This window comes from Gavialis gangeticus, unplaced genomic scaffold (genome assembly GCF_001723915.1).
Source record: "Gavialis gangeticus isolate Ggan-Ray unplaced genomic scaffold, GavGan_comp1, whole genome shotgun sequence".
Taxonomy (NCBI): domain Eukaryota; kingdom Metazoa; phylum Chordata; order Crocodylia; family Gavialidae; genus Gavialis; species Gavialis gangeticus.
The window spans coordinates 1,266,766-1,280,214 of NW_017729003.1; the positions used below are offsets into that span (position 1 = coordinate 1,266,766).

A 13,449-nucleotide genomic window follows, 5' to 3' on the forward strand; every position below is an offset into this window, starting at 1 on the left:
GCGGCTGCAATGCAGGATGCCAGCCACGGGGTGGGCGAGAGGCCGCTTTTCTCCACACCAGGAAGGAGCCTGGGGAAAAGCTGAGCATGGGGGAGGAGTGGGAAGTGGCCCCTCGCCTGCCCCATGGCCAGTGCTCCCTGCTGCAGCTGCTCGCAGCCTGCGTGGGGCTGTCCAGAGCAGGCATAGGCAGCCCCATGCCGGCTACAAGTGGCTGCAGCGCGGGGCACCGGGCACAGGCTGGGCTAGGGGCCGCTTTCCCCACCCCCCCACGCTCAGCTTTTCCTTGGGCCCCTTTTCCCTGGGCTCCTTCCATGCCCAGGGTCCTCCCCTGTCTTCCCCACCTTCCCCCTTACCTGTGGTTCCAGTGTGGGGCAGCCATGTCGTCTCAGGCCAGAAACCGCGTTTGGGGCTTCTGGCTTGGGGGGGCCAGGCGGGCCCTGCTGTTGTGGGAGCCCGCTGGGCTTCCCCTGAGTCCTACTGCCCTTGGTTCCTGTCATTTTTGACAGGATCCAAGGGCAGATAAATATTAATTTTTGTAAATTTTTTTAGAGGGCCCACAGTCTGGATAGAATGGCCTCGTGGGCCAGATCCGGTCTGTGGGCTGTATTTTGCCCACCCCTGCTCTAGATATACTAAAATCTACTACACCTCTCCCTGTAGCATTTGTAACCCAAACAGTGAATCATAAGCCATCACATACAAATCTACTTTACCATCCTATCACATTGGATAATAAACAACTTACTAGGAGCAAGTCAAATGGGTTGAAAACAAGCTATACAACATAAAGGAGTTCAAACAGTTGAGTATATCAAAAAGTTCAGAAGCAACTTGGTCACCAACCATATAGCATTTACACAGAAAAGAGTACTAGGAATGGGGGATTTTCTAATTCATAAAGGTATGATAGAAAGCAATGACTAGAAGCCAAAGTTCAAGACATTCAACCTTAGAAGATAAAAAAAATTCCTTGATGTGTAATGAAAACACTGGAATAGTTTGGGGAGACTGTGAATTCACCATTACTTGGAGTTGTTAAGATGAGATTAGGTGCCTTTATAGATAAAATGCTTTAACCCGGGTACTGGAAAAAAATAATTATGACCTGTGTACATAGGACACCAGACTAGATAATTGCACATTTCTTTCTGGCCTCAGAATCCATGCTTTAATGAGTTTTAAAAATATTGTTTTGAATATAACAGGTTTTCCAAATAAGTTAAAATAAATTAACATACCAAATGCTTTAATAAATGTTGGGTGTAATCCCTTAAAATTTTAACTGTGGTATATAGACTATGACTTGCTTTTCCCTGAGCCAAGAAAGTCAACAATTTAAACCATTTGAAATATGGTCATTCCACTATTTTTGGAAAGGAGAGACTAAGGTAGTTACAAAGGAAAAAAGAGTCCGTCTCCACAGCACAAAAACATTTGGATAAATTTCTGTTCACAAGTATTTCCAACAAAACAAAATGTACTTTGAAGTATTAAGACAAGCATAATGTAGGGAAGAAACAGTCCTTTGAGAATCGTAAGTGAGCTCAAACTAACTTTAGGGCTCACTTACTTCTAACGCAAGTAAAAAGCATAATTTTCCTTGTTATCCAAAACTTTGATTGTTCCTTGCGCTAACCTTAAGAACAGAAAATATGCAACTAAAGCTCATTCTGTTAATTTACCTTTTACTCTCTGACACTGCTTTGTCCAATTTTTGGAAGATGTCTTGAAATAAAATGCAGCTAGAACGGCTGTTGATATCGTAGCCATATCCTCTTTTCCAATACTGCTTTAGATCATTCAGGTATTCCAGTACCTAAAAATCATACATATTTTTAAAGTTGTATTATTTCACAAAAATACAACACATTTATTTTTAAGGCTGTAAACAGCTGTTGCACGTCTCCTTTTCTGCCCAGATCCTACACATTCACACTGATCATCCCACTTCAAGTATCTGTGAAGTAGGTCAGATAAAACATGTTAACACTTCTCCCAAGTGTGTGTTTAAGTAAGAGATGTCAAACTCATTTGTCCCCACAGGCTGGATGAGTGACATAGGGCAGGTGCACCAGCTGGATAAAACCAACGGGTCCACTGACCCCACCCTGCCTAACCCAAGCCAGATCCAGCATCCATACTGTAATCCGCATGGCACACAATGCCTCCTAGAGCAGCCAAGCTGGGACTTGTACAACACACGGTGCCTGCTCCAACCAGTTCAGGACCTGTGCCACAGACTGTGCCTGTGGGACCTATATGCAGTGCTGGTCCTAAACTGGCCAGAGCAGATGCCATGTATGGTGCGTGCCCTGGGGTACCAGGGACAGGTGCTGCATGTGATACAGTTCCTGGAGTGGCCAGAATGGGCATCATGTGATGCACATCCCAGGCCCTGCCTGCACGGCCAGTCCAGATCAATGTGACTCAAGGCCACTACCAAGGATTGGACTATGGGAGCCAGAGCTGGATATGGCTTGCAGGCTGTATTTTTGACACCCCTTGTCTAAACTAATTCCAGCTAATTTAACTCACTTGTGGCTCATTCCAGGGACAAGTCTGTCAGGCCATATGCTCTCCCTTACCATTTACTTGTACTGGAGCAGCAAATGCAGCTTGAAAGGGCATATAAAGGGCTGCACTCCTCCTATTTTGATCCACATCAACACCTGGGACAAATCAAGACCACCTCAAATGAGACATCTGTGTACAGACTAAATAAGAACACAAATGCACTTGTCTGTCACTAATAGTTTTCTTGGGCAAAAACAGGCAAGTTTGGATGGTTTACTAAAGAAATGCACACCTCTTCTATGCATCTTGAGCTAAAAGGACACAGACAAAAATAGCCCCTTGATTTATAAAATATTTGTGGTCGCTTGCACAAGTTGACAACTCTGCCTGATACCCAGTGTGTGAATTCAGGTTTTAAGATGTTGACAGATGAAGTGCTTTTCATATGCCCGTTGAAGTCCCAAATACTTGAGCTATGCTAAAATAGTGTTTATTATATTGCAGTGCTCTAAAGATGCAGGTAATTTATGCTTAGTAATAAGATACCAAGGTCACAAAGATGGCTGTATTTGTAAAGTCATTATGAGATAAATAAGGGTATAAACTGTGTAGCTGCATAACTGGAATAAACTTGCAGAAGATCTAGGAAGGGCTTTGTCCAAAGTGGTAACAAGATTCTCGACCCATCACTTTTCCATTGACTAAAGCCAATTAAATGAAATCACAAATGAGGAGCCCTTTGCGTATCAACCACTTCTACTTAAGCAGCAAGATTTCCGGTTTGACAGGAATGAAAACAAATCATTCAAACAACTGTCAGCAATATTATTGGACTATTCCTCCAACCAGATTAACTCATGAGACTGACAGGAAAAAAAAGCAAGAGATGCATAGGTGTTTATCAATGTAATGACAATTCTGTGCGTGTCCAGAGTTTCAGTTCTATAATCACAAAGCCTATTGAAGTTGGTCAAATCAGAGCAGCTTTTTGAAGGCAGGTGCACAGCAGAAGCCTCAGTAATACATGGATTTTTAAAACAGTTTTAATCTCTTCAAAAGACAAACAGTAAACAAAAAGGATTATTCTTTCTCCAAATTGATCAGACATCAAAAGCAGTTAAGAACTAGCATTATCGAGAGACACCTGACACTACCAGCTCCCAAGTCTAAGCAGAATCAGATTATTTGCAAAACTACAAAAACACACAACTATGGTGTGTGTCACTGTCATCTATAAAGCCTCCAACCCCCTCTGTGTCTAAAGATACGCCAAGCTTTAACCACCATTGCAGGAAGGAGGAAGGAAAATTACCAGCAAGATCCAGAAAGGGTATGTTACTTTTGTCAAATATGCCGAAAACCCCTGTCCTTTTGACCACCGTCAGATAGCTCAGACCAGCACATAATTCTCAACAAATACATTTGAGGCCAACTTTAATGCTAGAACATTTAATCACCAACATCACAAGGGATTCTTCCCACTCCAATGTAATGGTTTTTTGAAGCAATGAGTAAATTTTGGCACCTTTTATCCAAAGATCTCAACATAAATTATGCAGGATTTGTAATACAGCTGTCTTATGATTTAGACCAGACCTATCCAACTTTAGTGCAGTGCATGGTCCCCCTACTACACGGGCTACACCATGCAGCACACCTCTCCCCACCCGTCCCACTGCTCATCGACCAGATGCAGCATGCTGGCCCCTCACAGGCTGCCAGTTGAACAGCCCTGATTTAGATAAGAAAAATAAAGTGAAAAAAACAAGCTCAAAGCCACAAAAAGGTCTGGGCCCAGAGTGAAACCTTTCCTTAAAAGGCTGTCCCTTGGTCACATGCTCACACGTATCAATTTACTTTTTACTTCCTTTCCTCTTGCAAGACTTGCAGACCTAGAATAGTAAATCCATCATGATGTCAAAAAAAGGATAATGTCCCAAATAAGAAAAATCTACAGCCTCAGAGGAAGAGCAGGAAAAGGATAATCCATTAGACATATATTCAGCTCTTTAAAAGAAAAAAAAAACCCCTTGGACTTGCTCAGCATAAACAATTCTACAAGACCCATAGAAAGTTATGAAGGTAAAACCAGGAAACAATAAGTCTCAAAGTAGGCCATCACCATCAGTTAACTCGAGCAGGTAGGCTTGTCAAGCAAGTTTATGCTTCTGCAAGACTATTTTAAAACCTTATATATACGTTTCACTGAAACCCTTGAAACAAGCTTTGTGTTTACTTAATGAGGAGCTTCCCTCATGATTGTTCTCCTTTAATTTTAACTATTGATTCTCAACCAAGGTGCCACAGTACCCTGGGGTGCTGTCAGGTTCTGATGCACAACATAAGATGCGGAGATAAGTAAGTGTAGGTTCAGGCTCAGTCCCTGTCTGGCCAAAACTCTACCCCTACTGCCACACACCTATAATATATATAATTCATTTTTTAAATTGGGTGCCACTCAATTCACAAGAGCTATGGAGGGGTGCAGAGTCCAAGAAAATTGATAACCACCACTGTAGATGCAGAACAAGCGTCACCCATGGTGCTTCATCAGGATCTGCACTGCTGAAAATCTGAATATTAGTTTTAGATTTCAAGAGGCACTTATGCTGAAGCAACTGACAGGAAACAAATCTAGCATGAAACAAAATTCATACATTTCTCTAAAAACTTTCCTTAAAAATGCTGGGACATTTATGTGCTGCTGAAAGAAACAGCGAAGTGCAAATTTATGGTTAGAGACAGCGGATGTTGGAAAGTCAAAATCTGATGGGGATTTCCTGAGTGGTCCAAGGTTTCTGCTGATTCAAGTGCCTCTTTTATTGAGGGAAAAGAAGAGGGAGTGGAAGGTAGGCTTGTTGAAAGCTTCTGGGGAAAAGGCCATAGGGTAGAGCAGCAGGGTGGATATCATAGTGGGCATCTGCTATGGGCCACCACACCAGGAAGAAGAGGTGAACAAGGTTCTCTTTAACAGAACCGACAGAAGCTTCCAAGTCACAGCACCTGGTTCTCATGGGGGACTAATTACCACAATACCTTCTGGGAGGGAAACAGCATTTGCTCAACTGCCTGTGCACTGCTTGGAGTATATCTGAGATAAGTTTTTGATACAGGTAGTACAGACCAACACAGGGAGAGAGGAAGAGAGAGTGAAGGGGAGTTCTTTGCAGTTTGCTGCTCACAAACAGGGAAGAATTAGTTGAGAATGTGAAGGTAACCTACGTAATAGCAATCATGAAATGACAGTTTGAGATCCTAAGGGGAGGAAGGAAAGAGAGCAGCAAAATAAGAAACAGTGGACTTCAAAAAAAGCAGACATTAAACTCAGGGAACTGGTGGGCAGGATCCCTTGGGAGGCAAGTCTGAAGGGGAAAAAAAGGAGCGGAGGCCCTTTTAAGGGTGTAGGAGTGAGATATCCCAATGCATCAAAAGAATGGTAAGTGCAACAGCAGCCCAGTCTGGCTAGACAACAATCTTTTCAGGGAGTTAAAACTCAAAAAAGAAATCCTATTAAAAAGTGAAAATTTGGTCTCAGTAATAGGGAAGAGTATTGCACAGGAATGCAGGGAAAAATTAGGAAGGCAAAGACCCAGTTTGAGATGCAATTGGCAAGGGACATAAAAGGCAATAAAAAGGTATTCTACAGGTATGTCTGAAGTAAGAAGATGACCAGAGAAACCGTAAGCCCTGTACGGAATTGTAGAAGGTGATCTAGTTACGTAAAATTGAGAGAAGGCTAAAGTATTTAATGCCTTTTTTAAATGTCAGTCTTCACACACACGTGCCAGATGACCAGCACAACTGGCAGCAAATACCAGGAAGGAGTCAAACAACCTACTGTAGTGGCAGAATAGGTTTAGGGATTACTCTGAAAGCATCTAGATTCTCTAATTAGCAGGGCCAGATGGGAAGCACCCTGGGGTATTGAAGGAATTCACTGAGGTAAATTCACAGCCACATCGGCTATCCTTCTTGAGACCTTATACTAGTCAGATAAAGTCCTACATGATTAGAAAATGGCAAACATAGTGCCCACCTTTAAAAAAGTAAAGGAGGATGATCTGTGGCATTACAGACCAGTCAGCCTGACCTTGATACTAGGAAAGATCATGGAGCAGATCCTCAAGGAATCTATTGTGAAGCACTTGGAGGAGAGTAAGTTGATCAGGAAAAGCAGCATGGATTTACCAAAAGCAAGTCATGCCTGACCAACCTGATTTACTTCTATGAAACAATGATGCACTCTGCAGAAGCACAGAGCAGTGGATGTGATAGAGTTGACTTCAGCAAGGCCTTTAACACCATCTCCCACAGCATTCTCAGTAACAATCTCTAGAAATACAGACTAGGTGAAAGTACTGTAACTTGGATACATAACTGGTTGGATCACTGTGATCAATGGCTCAATGTCTAGTTGGCAAGAGGTATCAAGTTGGGTTTGCCAGGGATAAGTTCTGGGTCTCGTATCAATTAATATCTTCTGTGGTGAGCCAGTAGGCGGTGCTCCTGCGTTGAGCTACACACCTCACTGCGCCCGACCACCTTCCAGGCTCTGAGTGCCTCCCTGAGGCTGCCTCACATCTGGCTGACCCCCTTCCTGGAGCACACCTGCCAGCCTGGGGTAAAAAATGCCACCACCCAGGACCGGGCTTGATTCTGGTTCTGTGTCTCCTGGATAACACAGGCCTAGTAGCCCTCGAGGGTACCTGATTAACTTCAAGCACTTGAGGGTGCTTCCCTCAGTTGGAAGCACACGCAGTGGTCTCCCTTGGTTGGCCGAACCAAGGGGACCCCAAGGCATAATCTAGACCCACATCCAATAAGTCTCCCATGCTAGGTACAAAAGAGAACTTTATTGGTTACAAGGGGCAGGGCTGGAATAGGGTACAGGGTAGAGCAATATCAGAGAAATCTCGTAGAGCAAACTGGCATGGCTGGGTAGCCTCTGATCACACATCTGAGATACTGAAAGCTACATATCTAGTTAGATCTCAGGTAGTTTACTCACAAGTATCATCCAGAGGCAGGTGGAGATTCTCTCTGGAGGCAAGCAGTTCCTTGATCATGAGTTTTGAGAGAGAGAGCAAGTTTCAGATGGTCCAGCTCTTCTCTCTCTGAGTCCTCCTCATAGCTGCTGCCCCCACCTCCTGGGTAGCCCTTATGACCTCATTTACCTGGTCCAGTTGAGGTCAGCCAGCCAACTGGAAATGCATCACTAGTTGCTGGGTAGACTGGCAGTTCCTAGCTCCCCAGGGAGCCCAAGCCCCTCACTCAAGTATATGATGCCAGTTACGTAGGCAGAGGGAGCAGGTTTCCCCCCTCCCTCAGGAATGTATCCAGCTCAGGTTACCTAAAGAGATAGGGTAAGGTATGTATCTTCTGCTGGACCCATCCTAACCAAATTGTCACAGAGCAGAGTTTTTGCGGTGGCCTTCTGCCACATCTTCATTAATGATTTGGACAACAGGACTGAGTTCATGCTTAGCAAATCTGCAGATCCTAGACAGGTCTAGGATCCAGAATGACCTGGAGAGACTGGAAAAATGGTCTGCAACCAACCAGATGAGATTCAACAAGGAAAAATGCAAAATTCTGCACTTGGGAAGGAATAATTGCATTAAAAAATACAGACTGGGAAATAACTGGCTAAGCTGTAGTACTGCAGAGAAGGACCTGTGGGTTACAGTAGATCATAAGGTAGCAATGTGATCTTGTTGCAAGAAAGACAAGAAATATACCAGGCTGTATTAACAGGAGTTGCTTGCAAATCAAGGGTAGTGATTCTTCTGGTCTACTCAGCACTGGTAAAAATCTCACCTGGAGTACTGTCTACTTTTGGGCCCTGCACTTCAAGAGGAATGTGGACAGATTGAAAGAATCCAGCAGAGAGCAACAAAAATGATTAGAGGCCTGGAAAGCAAGAATAATGAGAAAAGGCTGAAAGAACCGGGGTTATTTAGCCTGGAGAAGAGAAGACTGAAGTGGAATTTGATAACAGTTTTCAGATACCTGAAGGGCAATTATAAAGAGGATGGAGATGGTCCTCTCTCTCTCTGTGGCCACAGAGGATAGGGCTAGGACCAATGACCACAAAATGCAGCAGAGGAAATTTGGGTTAGAGATTAGGAGGAAATGTCTGGCTATGAGGGTAGTCAAGTATTGTTACAGGCTTCCTAGAGAGGTTGTGGAATCTCCATCCCTTAAAATGTTCAAGAGCAGGTTGGACAGACACATGGTTAGTCAGGGGTGACCCTGCCTTGAGCAAGGGGCTGGACTAGATGACCTTGTGAAGTCCAATCCAGCTCTACTTTTCTATACTATAATCCTAAATTGTAAGTATTGGCTAACAGGTTACAGCATGAGATACTCCATGGTGAAGTGCTTGAACTGTTTCACACTAAGGCTTCATCTTTTCTCCAAAGAACATATGGTTATTTGCTTGGTATCCATTACAGTATACAAAGAAACATTTTACCAGATAAAGCTAGATGGGAGTTTTAATGGTTTTAAAAGATTACTAATATTTTGATACAGCTCCTTACAAATCTCAGAAAGCTATTTAATGATTTTATTTTATTTAATTCTCCCATTTTCTTAGAATTTCCCTTTTAACTTTCCTTTTTGAGAGTAACTTGGTCATTTATCTTTGGGAGAAGCTAAAAAGTGAAAAACTAAATGTTTAGCTATTTAGATACATCCATCTGTTACCAATTATATTTTCCATAGATTAAAAGTGTTGAGTTCTAAATTGTTACATGCCTTTATCAACTGATTATAAGCAATAGTACTGAAACATACAGCTAAGGATCAGAGGTCAACTTCACTAAATAATAAAGTGGAACAGAATCAAACAGCAGTTTTCACCTTTTCATTGTTTCAGTATTAGACAAACATTACAGTGCCCCAAGTCCATTCATAGTCAAGCCTCATTAGACACAGGGAAGAAAAACACTTTATTTTGGAAGTGTGAATGATCTGTTACCTATCAAAAGCAAAAGAGAAAAATATCTCTGTTCCAAATGATTCTTAGATTTGTTTTTTTTCAGAAATGCAGTAAGTGATAAACTGTTTACATTAATACTCAAAAGCAAATAGAAATATTCAAAGTTAACATGGCTATATATTCAACACCTACTTTAGCATCTTCTTCATCAAAGATTGAACACCAAGGAGAGGTCACATTCTTAAGAGCCAACTCAAACGAACAGGTGAAAAAAGCCACTTGAATCAGATCTGAAATAAATCCAGAAAAATAAGCGTCAGAAAAATGGTAACTAGTTATTACTTGCTCTCTACCACCCCCTCATCATCACTCCCTGCCACGAGAAGGAATTGTGACAGGAGCAGAAATGATACCCAACAGATAACAACCAGTCCAAATGCATACTAAGACACCGTCTTTGCACAATGGGACTATTCATGTTCCATTATGAAAATGATACTTATTTGCACATCTATAGAAACTGGGTCCTGGATTGCAAACATTTCACATGATAGAGCCATACGTGCCAAACAGTCATGAGTTCAACAGTTTGCAACTGCTGATGTAAGCATTATTCTTATTATGCAACAGACTAGATAACAAAATAGGCAGGTTCATATTGGCACAATGCTAGTCAAACCCCTCCCTCTGTTTACACTCATTTAAGAATCCAAATGGCAGCAGTGGTGTCACTCCCTAGCCTCTTTAAATCAGCTTCCTTCAGCGCAGAAACTGTAGGACCTGCTAAGGCTACTAAAGAACTCTGTTCCTATCTTGTTAAATAGCAGCACTAAGGACTTGTTCCACTGTTCCTTTCTGTTCAAATGTTCCCTCCCGATGCAGTGTACCTGGAATTATTATCCAATTACTGTATATTTCAGTTCAGGAAATCTTTACACAGTCATGCTCTTACTACACTATAGTAATTAAAATGTTGGGGGTTTTTGTTTGTTTTATAGCTTTTCCCCAGCTGGGTATGTAATACATAGCAGGATCCTTGAAAGTTTCAGGTAGAACAAAAAACTGCAATTTAACAAAATGTTGCTAATTTAGCTCATAAAATCATTAATATATATATGTGCTTAAATAAAATTTCCCAATTAAAAAAAGAGACTGCAAGGAGAAATACCCTAGTGGTCCTTAGCTTAACAATTCAGCTAAACTGAATATTCTTAGGATGAGCAATAGTAAGACATATCCAAGGCTTGTGATTTCTATGGCTTCAACAGTAACCCAAGTATTTTACTACGGCATACTGAAATACAAGATTTTATAAAAGTTTATGTAATGCAGAAGATGGTAAACAATACCTTATCACATTTCACCAATTATTTTAGACTGTGCGCTATGCCTTTTTTCCCCATAAAGAATAAATTTCTGTATTTTTCAAAATGATCTGTACCAAGTTCATGTAATCTAACTGGGAAAGATTTTTCTACAGATTTCTTATACATTAACTTTTCTTCTGAAAATTCACCACTTAATATTCATTTTTAAAACATGCATGTAATTTAACAGCTTACTTAGTATAAAGCTACACAATTTTATCATAACTGTTTCTGTAAATTAAGCTGCTAACCCACAGGTTTATTTATTACACTGAACATCTCTTAAAATCAACCCAGAATTCAGGGTTCCTTTGTATCTTTGTTCTTTCTTCCAGAACAACATTCTTGACTGAACTATTAAACCTGATATTCTATCATTTTTTAGAATATTTAAGTCAGTGTACACTGCCCAGTTTCAGAAAACAAACACATTTTAACAACTGTTTTTACTCAATTGGTGATGTCATGTACTCTCTTCATTAATCTTCCCGAAAACCTCAAAAGAGAATTAAACACATCTGCTCTTCCAAACTGATGTACCTAGAAAGAGGTTTATGTAAATAAAAAACAACAGCCACAGGACATGTACTCTACCTGCATTCAACTCATTCACTGGTAGACATAAGGTATTAGCAGTTTTTTCCAAAACGTTTTGCATCTTGGAACCATTTTTGAAGGCATCCACTTGATGCAAAGCTGTTCTGTTCTCTTCTATACAGGTTTTGAACTTCTCACAGTGATCAAAGAACCTCATTAATTTATCATTAATTTCAAGCACTTGGTTCTCCATATCTAAAGGGAAAAAGAAAATGAGCAACTATATAGTAGCTATTAAAAATGTAGCAATTTACGGAATTTAATTCCAAGCCTTAGCCAAGCAATTTCAGAAGGAAACAAACTGTTAAACCAGGGGTGGGCAAAATATGGCCTGCAAGTCGGATCTAGCCCACCAAGAGATTTTATCCAGCCTGCAGCAGGTCCCTCAGTCCCACCAGGCCCAGACACAGGTGACAGTCTGGGCTATGGCATGTACACCCACACCCACTGCCTGAGCCCCACTGTGGGGCTGAGGTGGCACAGCAACTGGACTTACTTCCTAGACACTGCAGCAGCTGCTCTACCGGACCCAGCTCCTGCTGCCTGAGCACCCAACCTGTCTGCCCCTTGCACCCACCACCAGGAGCGCGACCCACATAGGCAGGGCCTGTGGCTGGGCAGATGGGATGGGGCCTGGATCCCAAGGCAGGACCTCAGGGAGGTGGCGATAACGCGGGCTTGGGGCCTGGGGCAGAGCCACGGTCTGCTGCCTGCGCACCCCTGCAATAAGCACTGGTTCTGCTGGCAGAGGTGTGTGGGGAGCAGATGGTGGCTCTGCCCTAGGCCCCAGTCCCACTGTCATTACCCCAAAATCCCAGCCCCAACTCCATCTGCCAGTCCTGCTCCCCGCCTGCCCACGGCCCCATCCATCTGGCTGCACGCCCCAACTGTGTGGATACTAGCCAGTCTCCATGGAGACCCTGGGAATTGCTGGGTGATGACAGTACGGAACAGGGGCCCGGGGAGAGCTGAGATCCACTCCCTGCACGCCCCTGCCCAAGGAAACAGTGCCTGTGGCAGGGGAACGGAACAGATGGTGGCTCTGGCCTGTGCCCGAGCCCTGCACCATCACAGCCCCACCCACTGCCCACTCCCACATGCCGCTCCTCGTCCGCCCAGCCCAGCGCTGAGCAGAGCCACTTAGAGAGTTCTGGTGAGCTGGTGGGGAGAGCAGGTGCTGATCCCACACGCAACCATTCACCAAAACTCCCTAAATGGCCCTCCGGCCCAAATAACTGCCCCCCTCCCATAGCACAGCAACAAGGAGACAGGTGACCTATTTTAGTTTGCCTCCAGTTTCCTATGTGATTTTTTCATTTCAACCCTATTCCCAAAGAACGAAAAGAACCCATGCTCCACCTGCACCCCAGTGAGATGCAGTTGAACCAAACTCAGTTCTGGCTTGAGTTCGATTACTGAGACTCAAGGGTCTCTTGCATTGGATCAACTATCCCAATGATGCAGACGGTGGGATAAGACTTCCCTAGGAAATCCTTGCCCCTCGCATCATTTCTGGCCCCAGCCCAGCTACACTCTTAGGCTGAAAGACTGCAGCTGACGCACAAGGCCTTGCCTTGCCTCTGCTTGTACACTTTATTGCTCGCCTGCCCTAGGACCAAGTTCTGACCAATGCCCCAAGACCTGGGTCCAGCCAGCCAGACAAGGCCAGAAGGGGAGACATCACCTCCAGCACGGCCCTTATGTCCCAGCGCCACAGCAGGGTGAAGGGGCTGTGGGAAGGGTACAGCTGGGTGCCCCGGGGAAGGCGGGTGCGAGAAGGGGGCCCCACCTCGGCAGGGCGCCCTCACCTGGGGCAGGGGGCAGCCCCTGGCGGAAGGCGGCGCTGCTCTCCACGCAGCGGTGCTTGGAGCTGCTGAGGAAGGCGGCGCGGCGGCGCGGCGAGATGAGGGCGGGGAAGCGGGCGGCCAGGCGCCGGGCCAGGTACTCCATGTCGCGGCGGCCCTGCGCGGCCAAGCGCCCGTCCATGTCGGGCCGGTACCACAGGTCCCAGGAGGCGAGGCGCTGCGC

At 43.9% G+C, this 13,449-nt stretch overlaps 1 protein-coding gene across 4 annotated transcripts in view; it reads right to left on the reverse strand.

Moving 5' to 3' along the window:
• The window catches only part of LOC109290931 (bifunctional 3'-phosphoadenosine 5'-phosphosulfate synthase 2), a 127,122-nt gene extending 113,679 nt beyond the window's left edge, over nucleotides 1–13,443 (reverse strand). For 3 of the 4 annotated variants that reach the window (XM_019507756.1, XM_019507755.1, XM_019507754.1), the window contains exons 1-3: nucleotides 13,230–13,443; nucleotides 11,419–11,616; nucleotides 9,650–9,747 (exon numbers count right to left, since the gene is read on the reverse strand). In XM_019507756.1, the coding sequence (XP_019363301.1) occupies nucleotides 9,650–9,747; nucleotides 11,419–11,616; nucleotides 13,230–13,407 (474 nt within the window). In that variant the 5' untranslated portion in view covers nucleotides 13,408–13,443. Of the gene's footprint in view, nucleotides 1–1,682; nucleotides 1,817–9,649; nucleotides 9,748–11,418; nucleotides 11,617–13,229 lie in introns of all 4 variants that reach the window. The other variant, XM_019507757.1, reaches the window with a different exon arrangement.
• Between the last annotated feature and the right edge of the window lie 6 nt (nucleotides 13,444–13,449).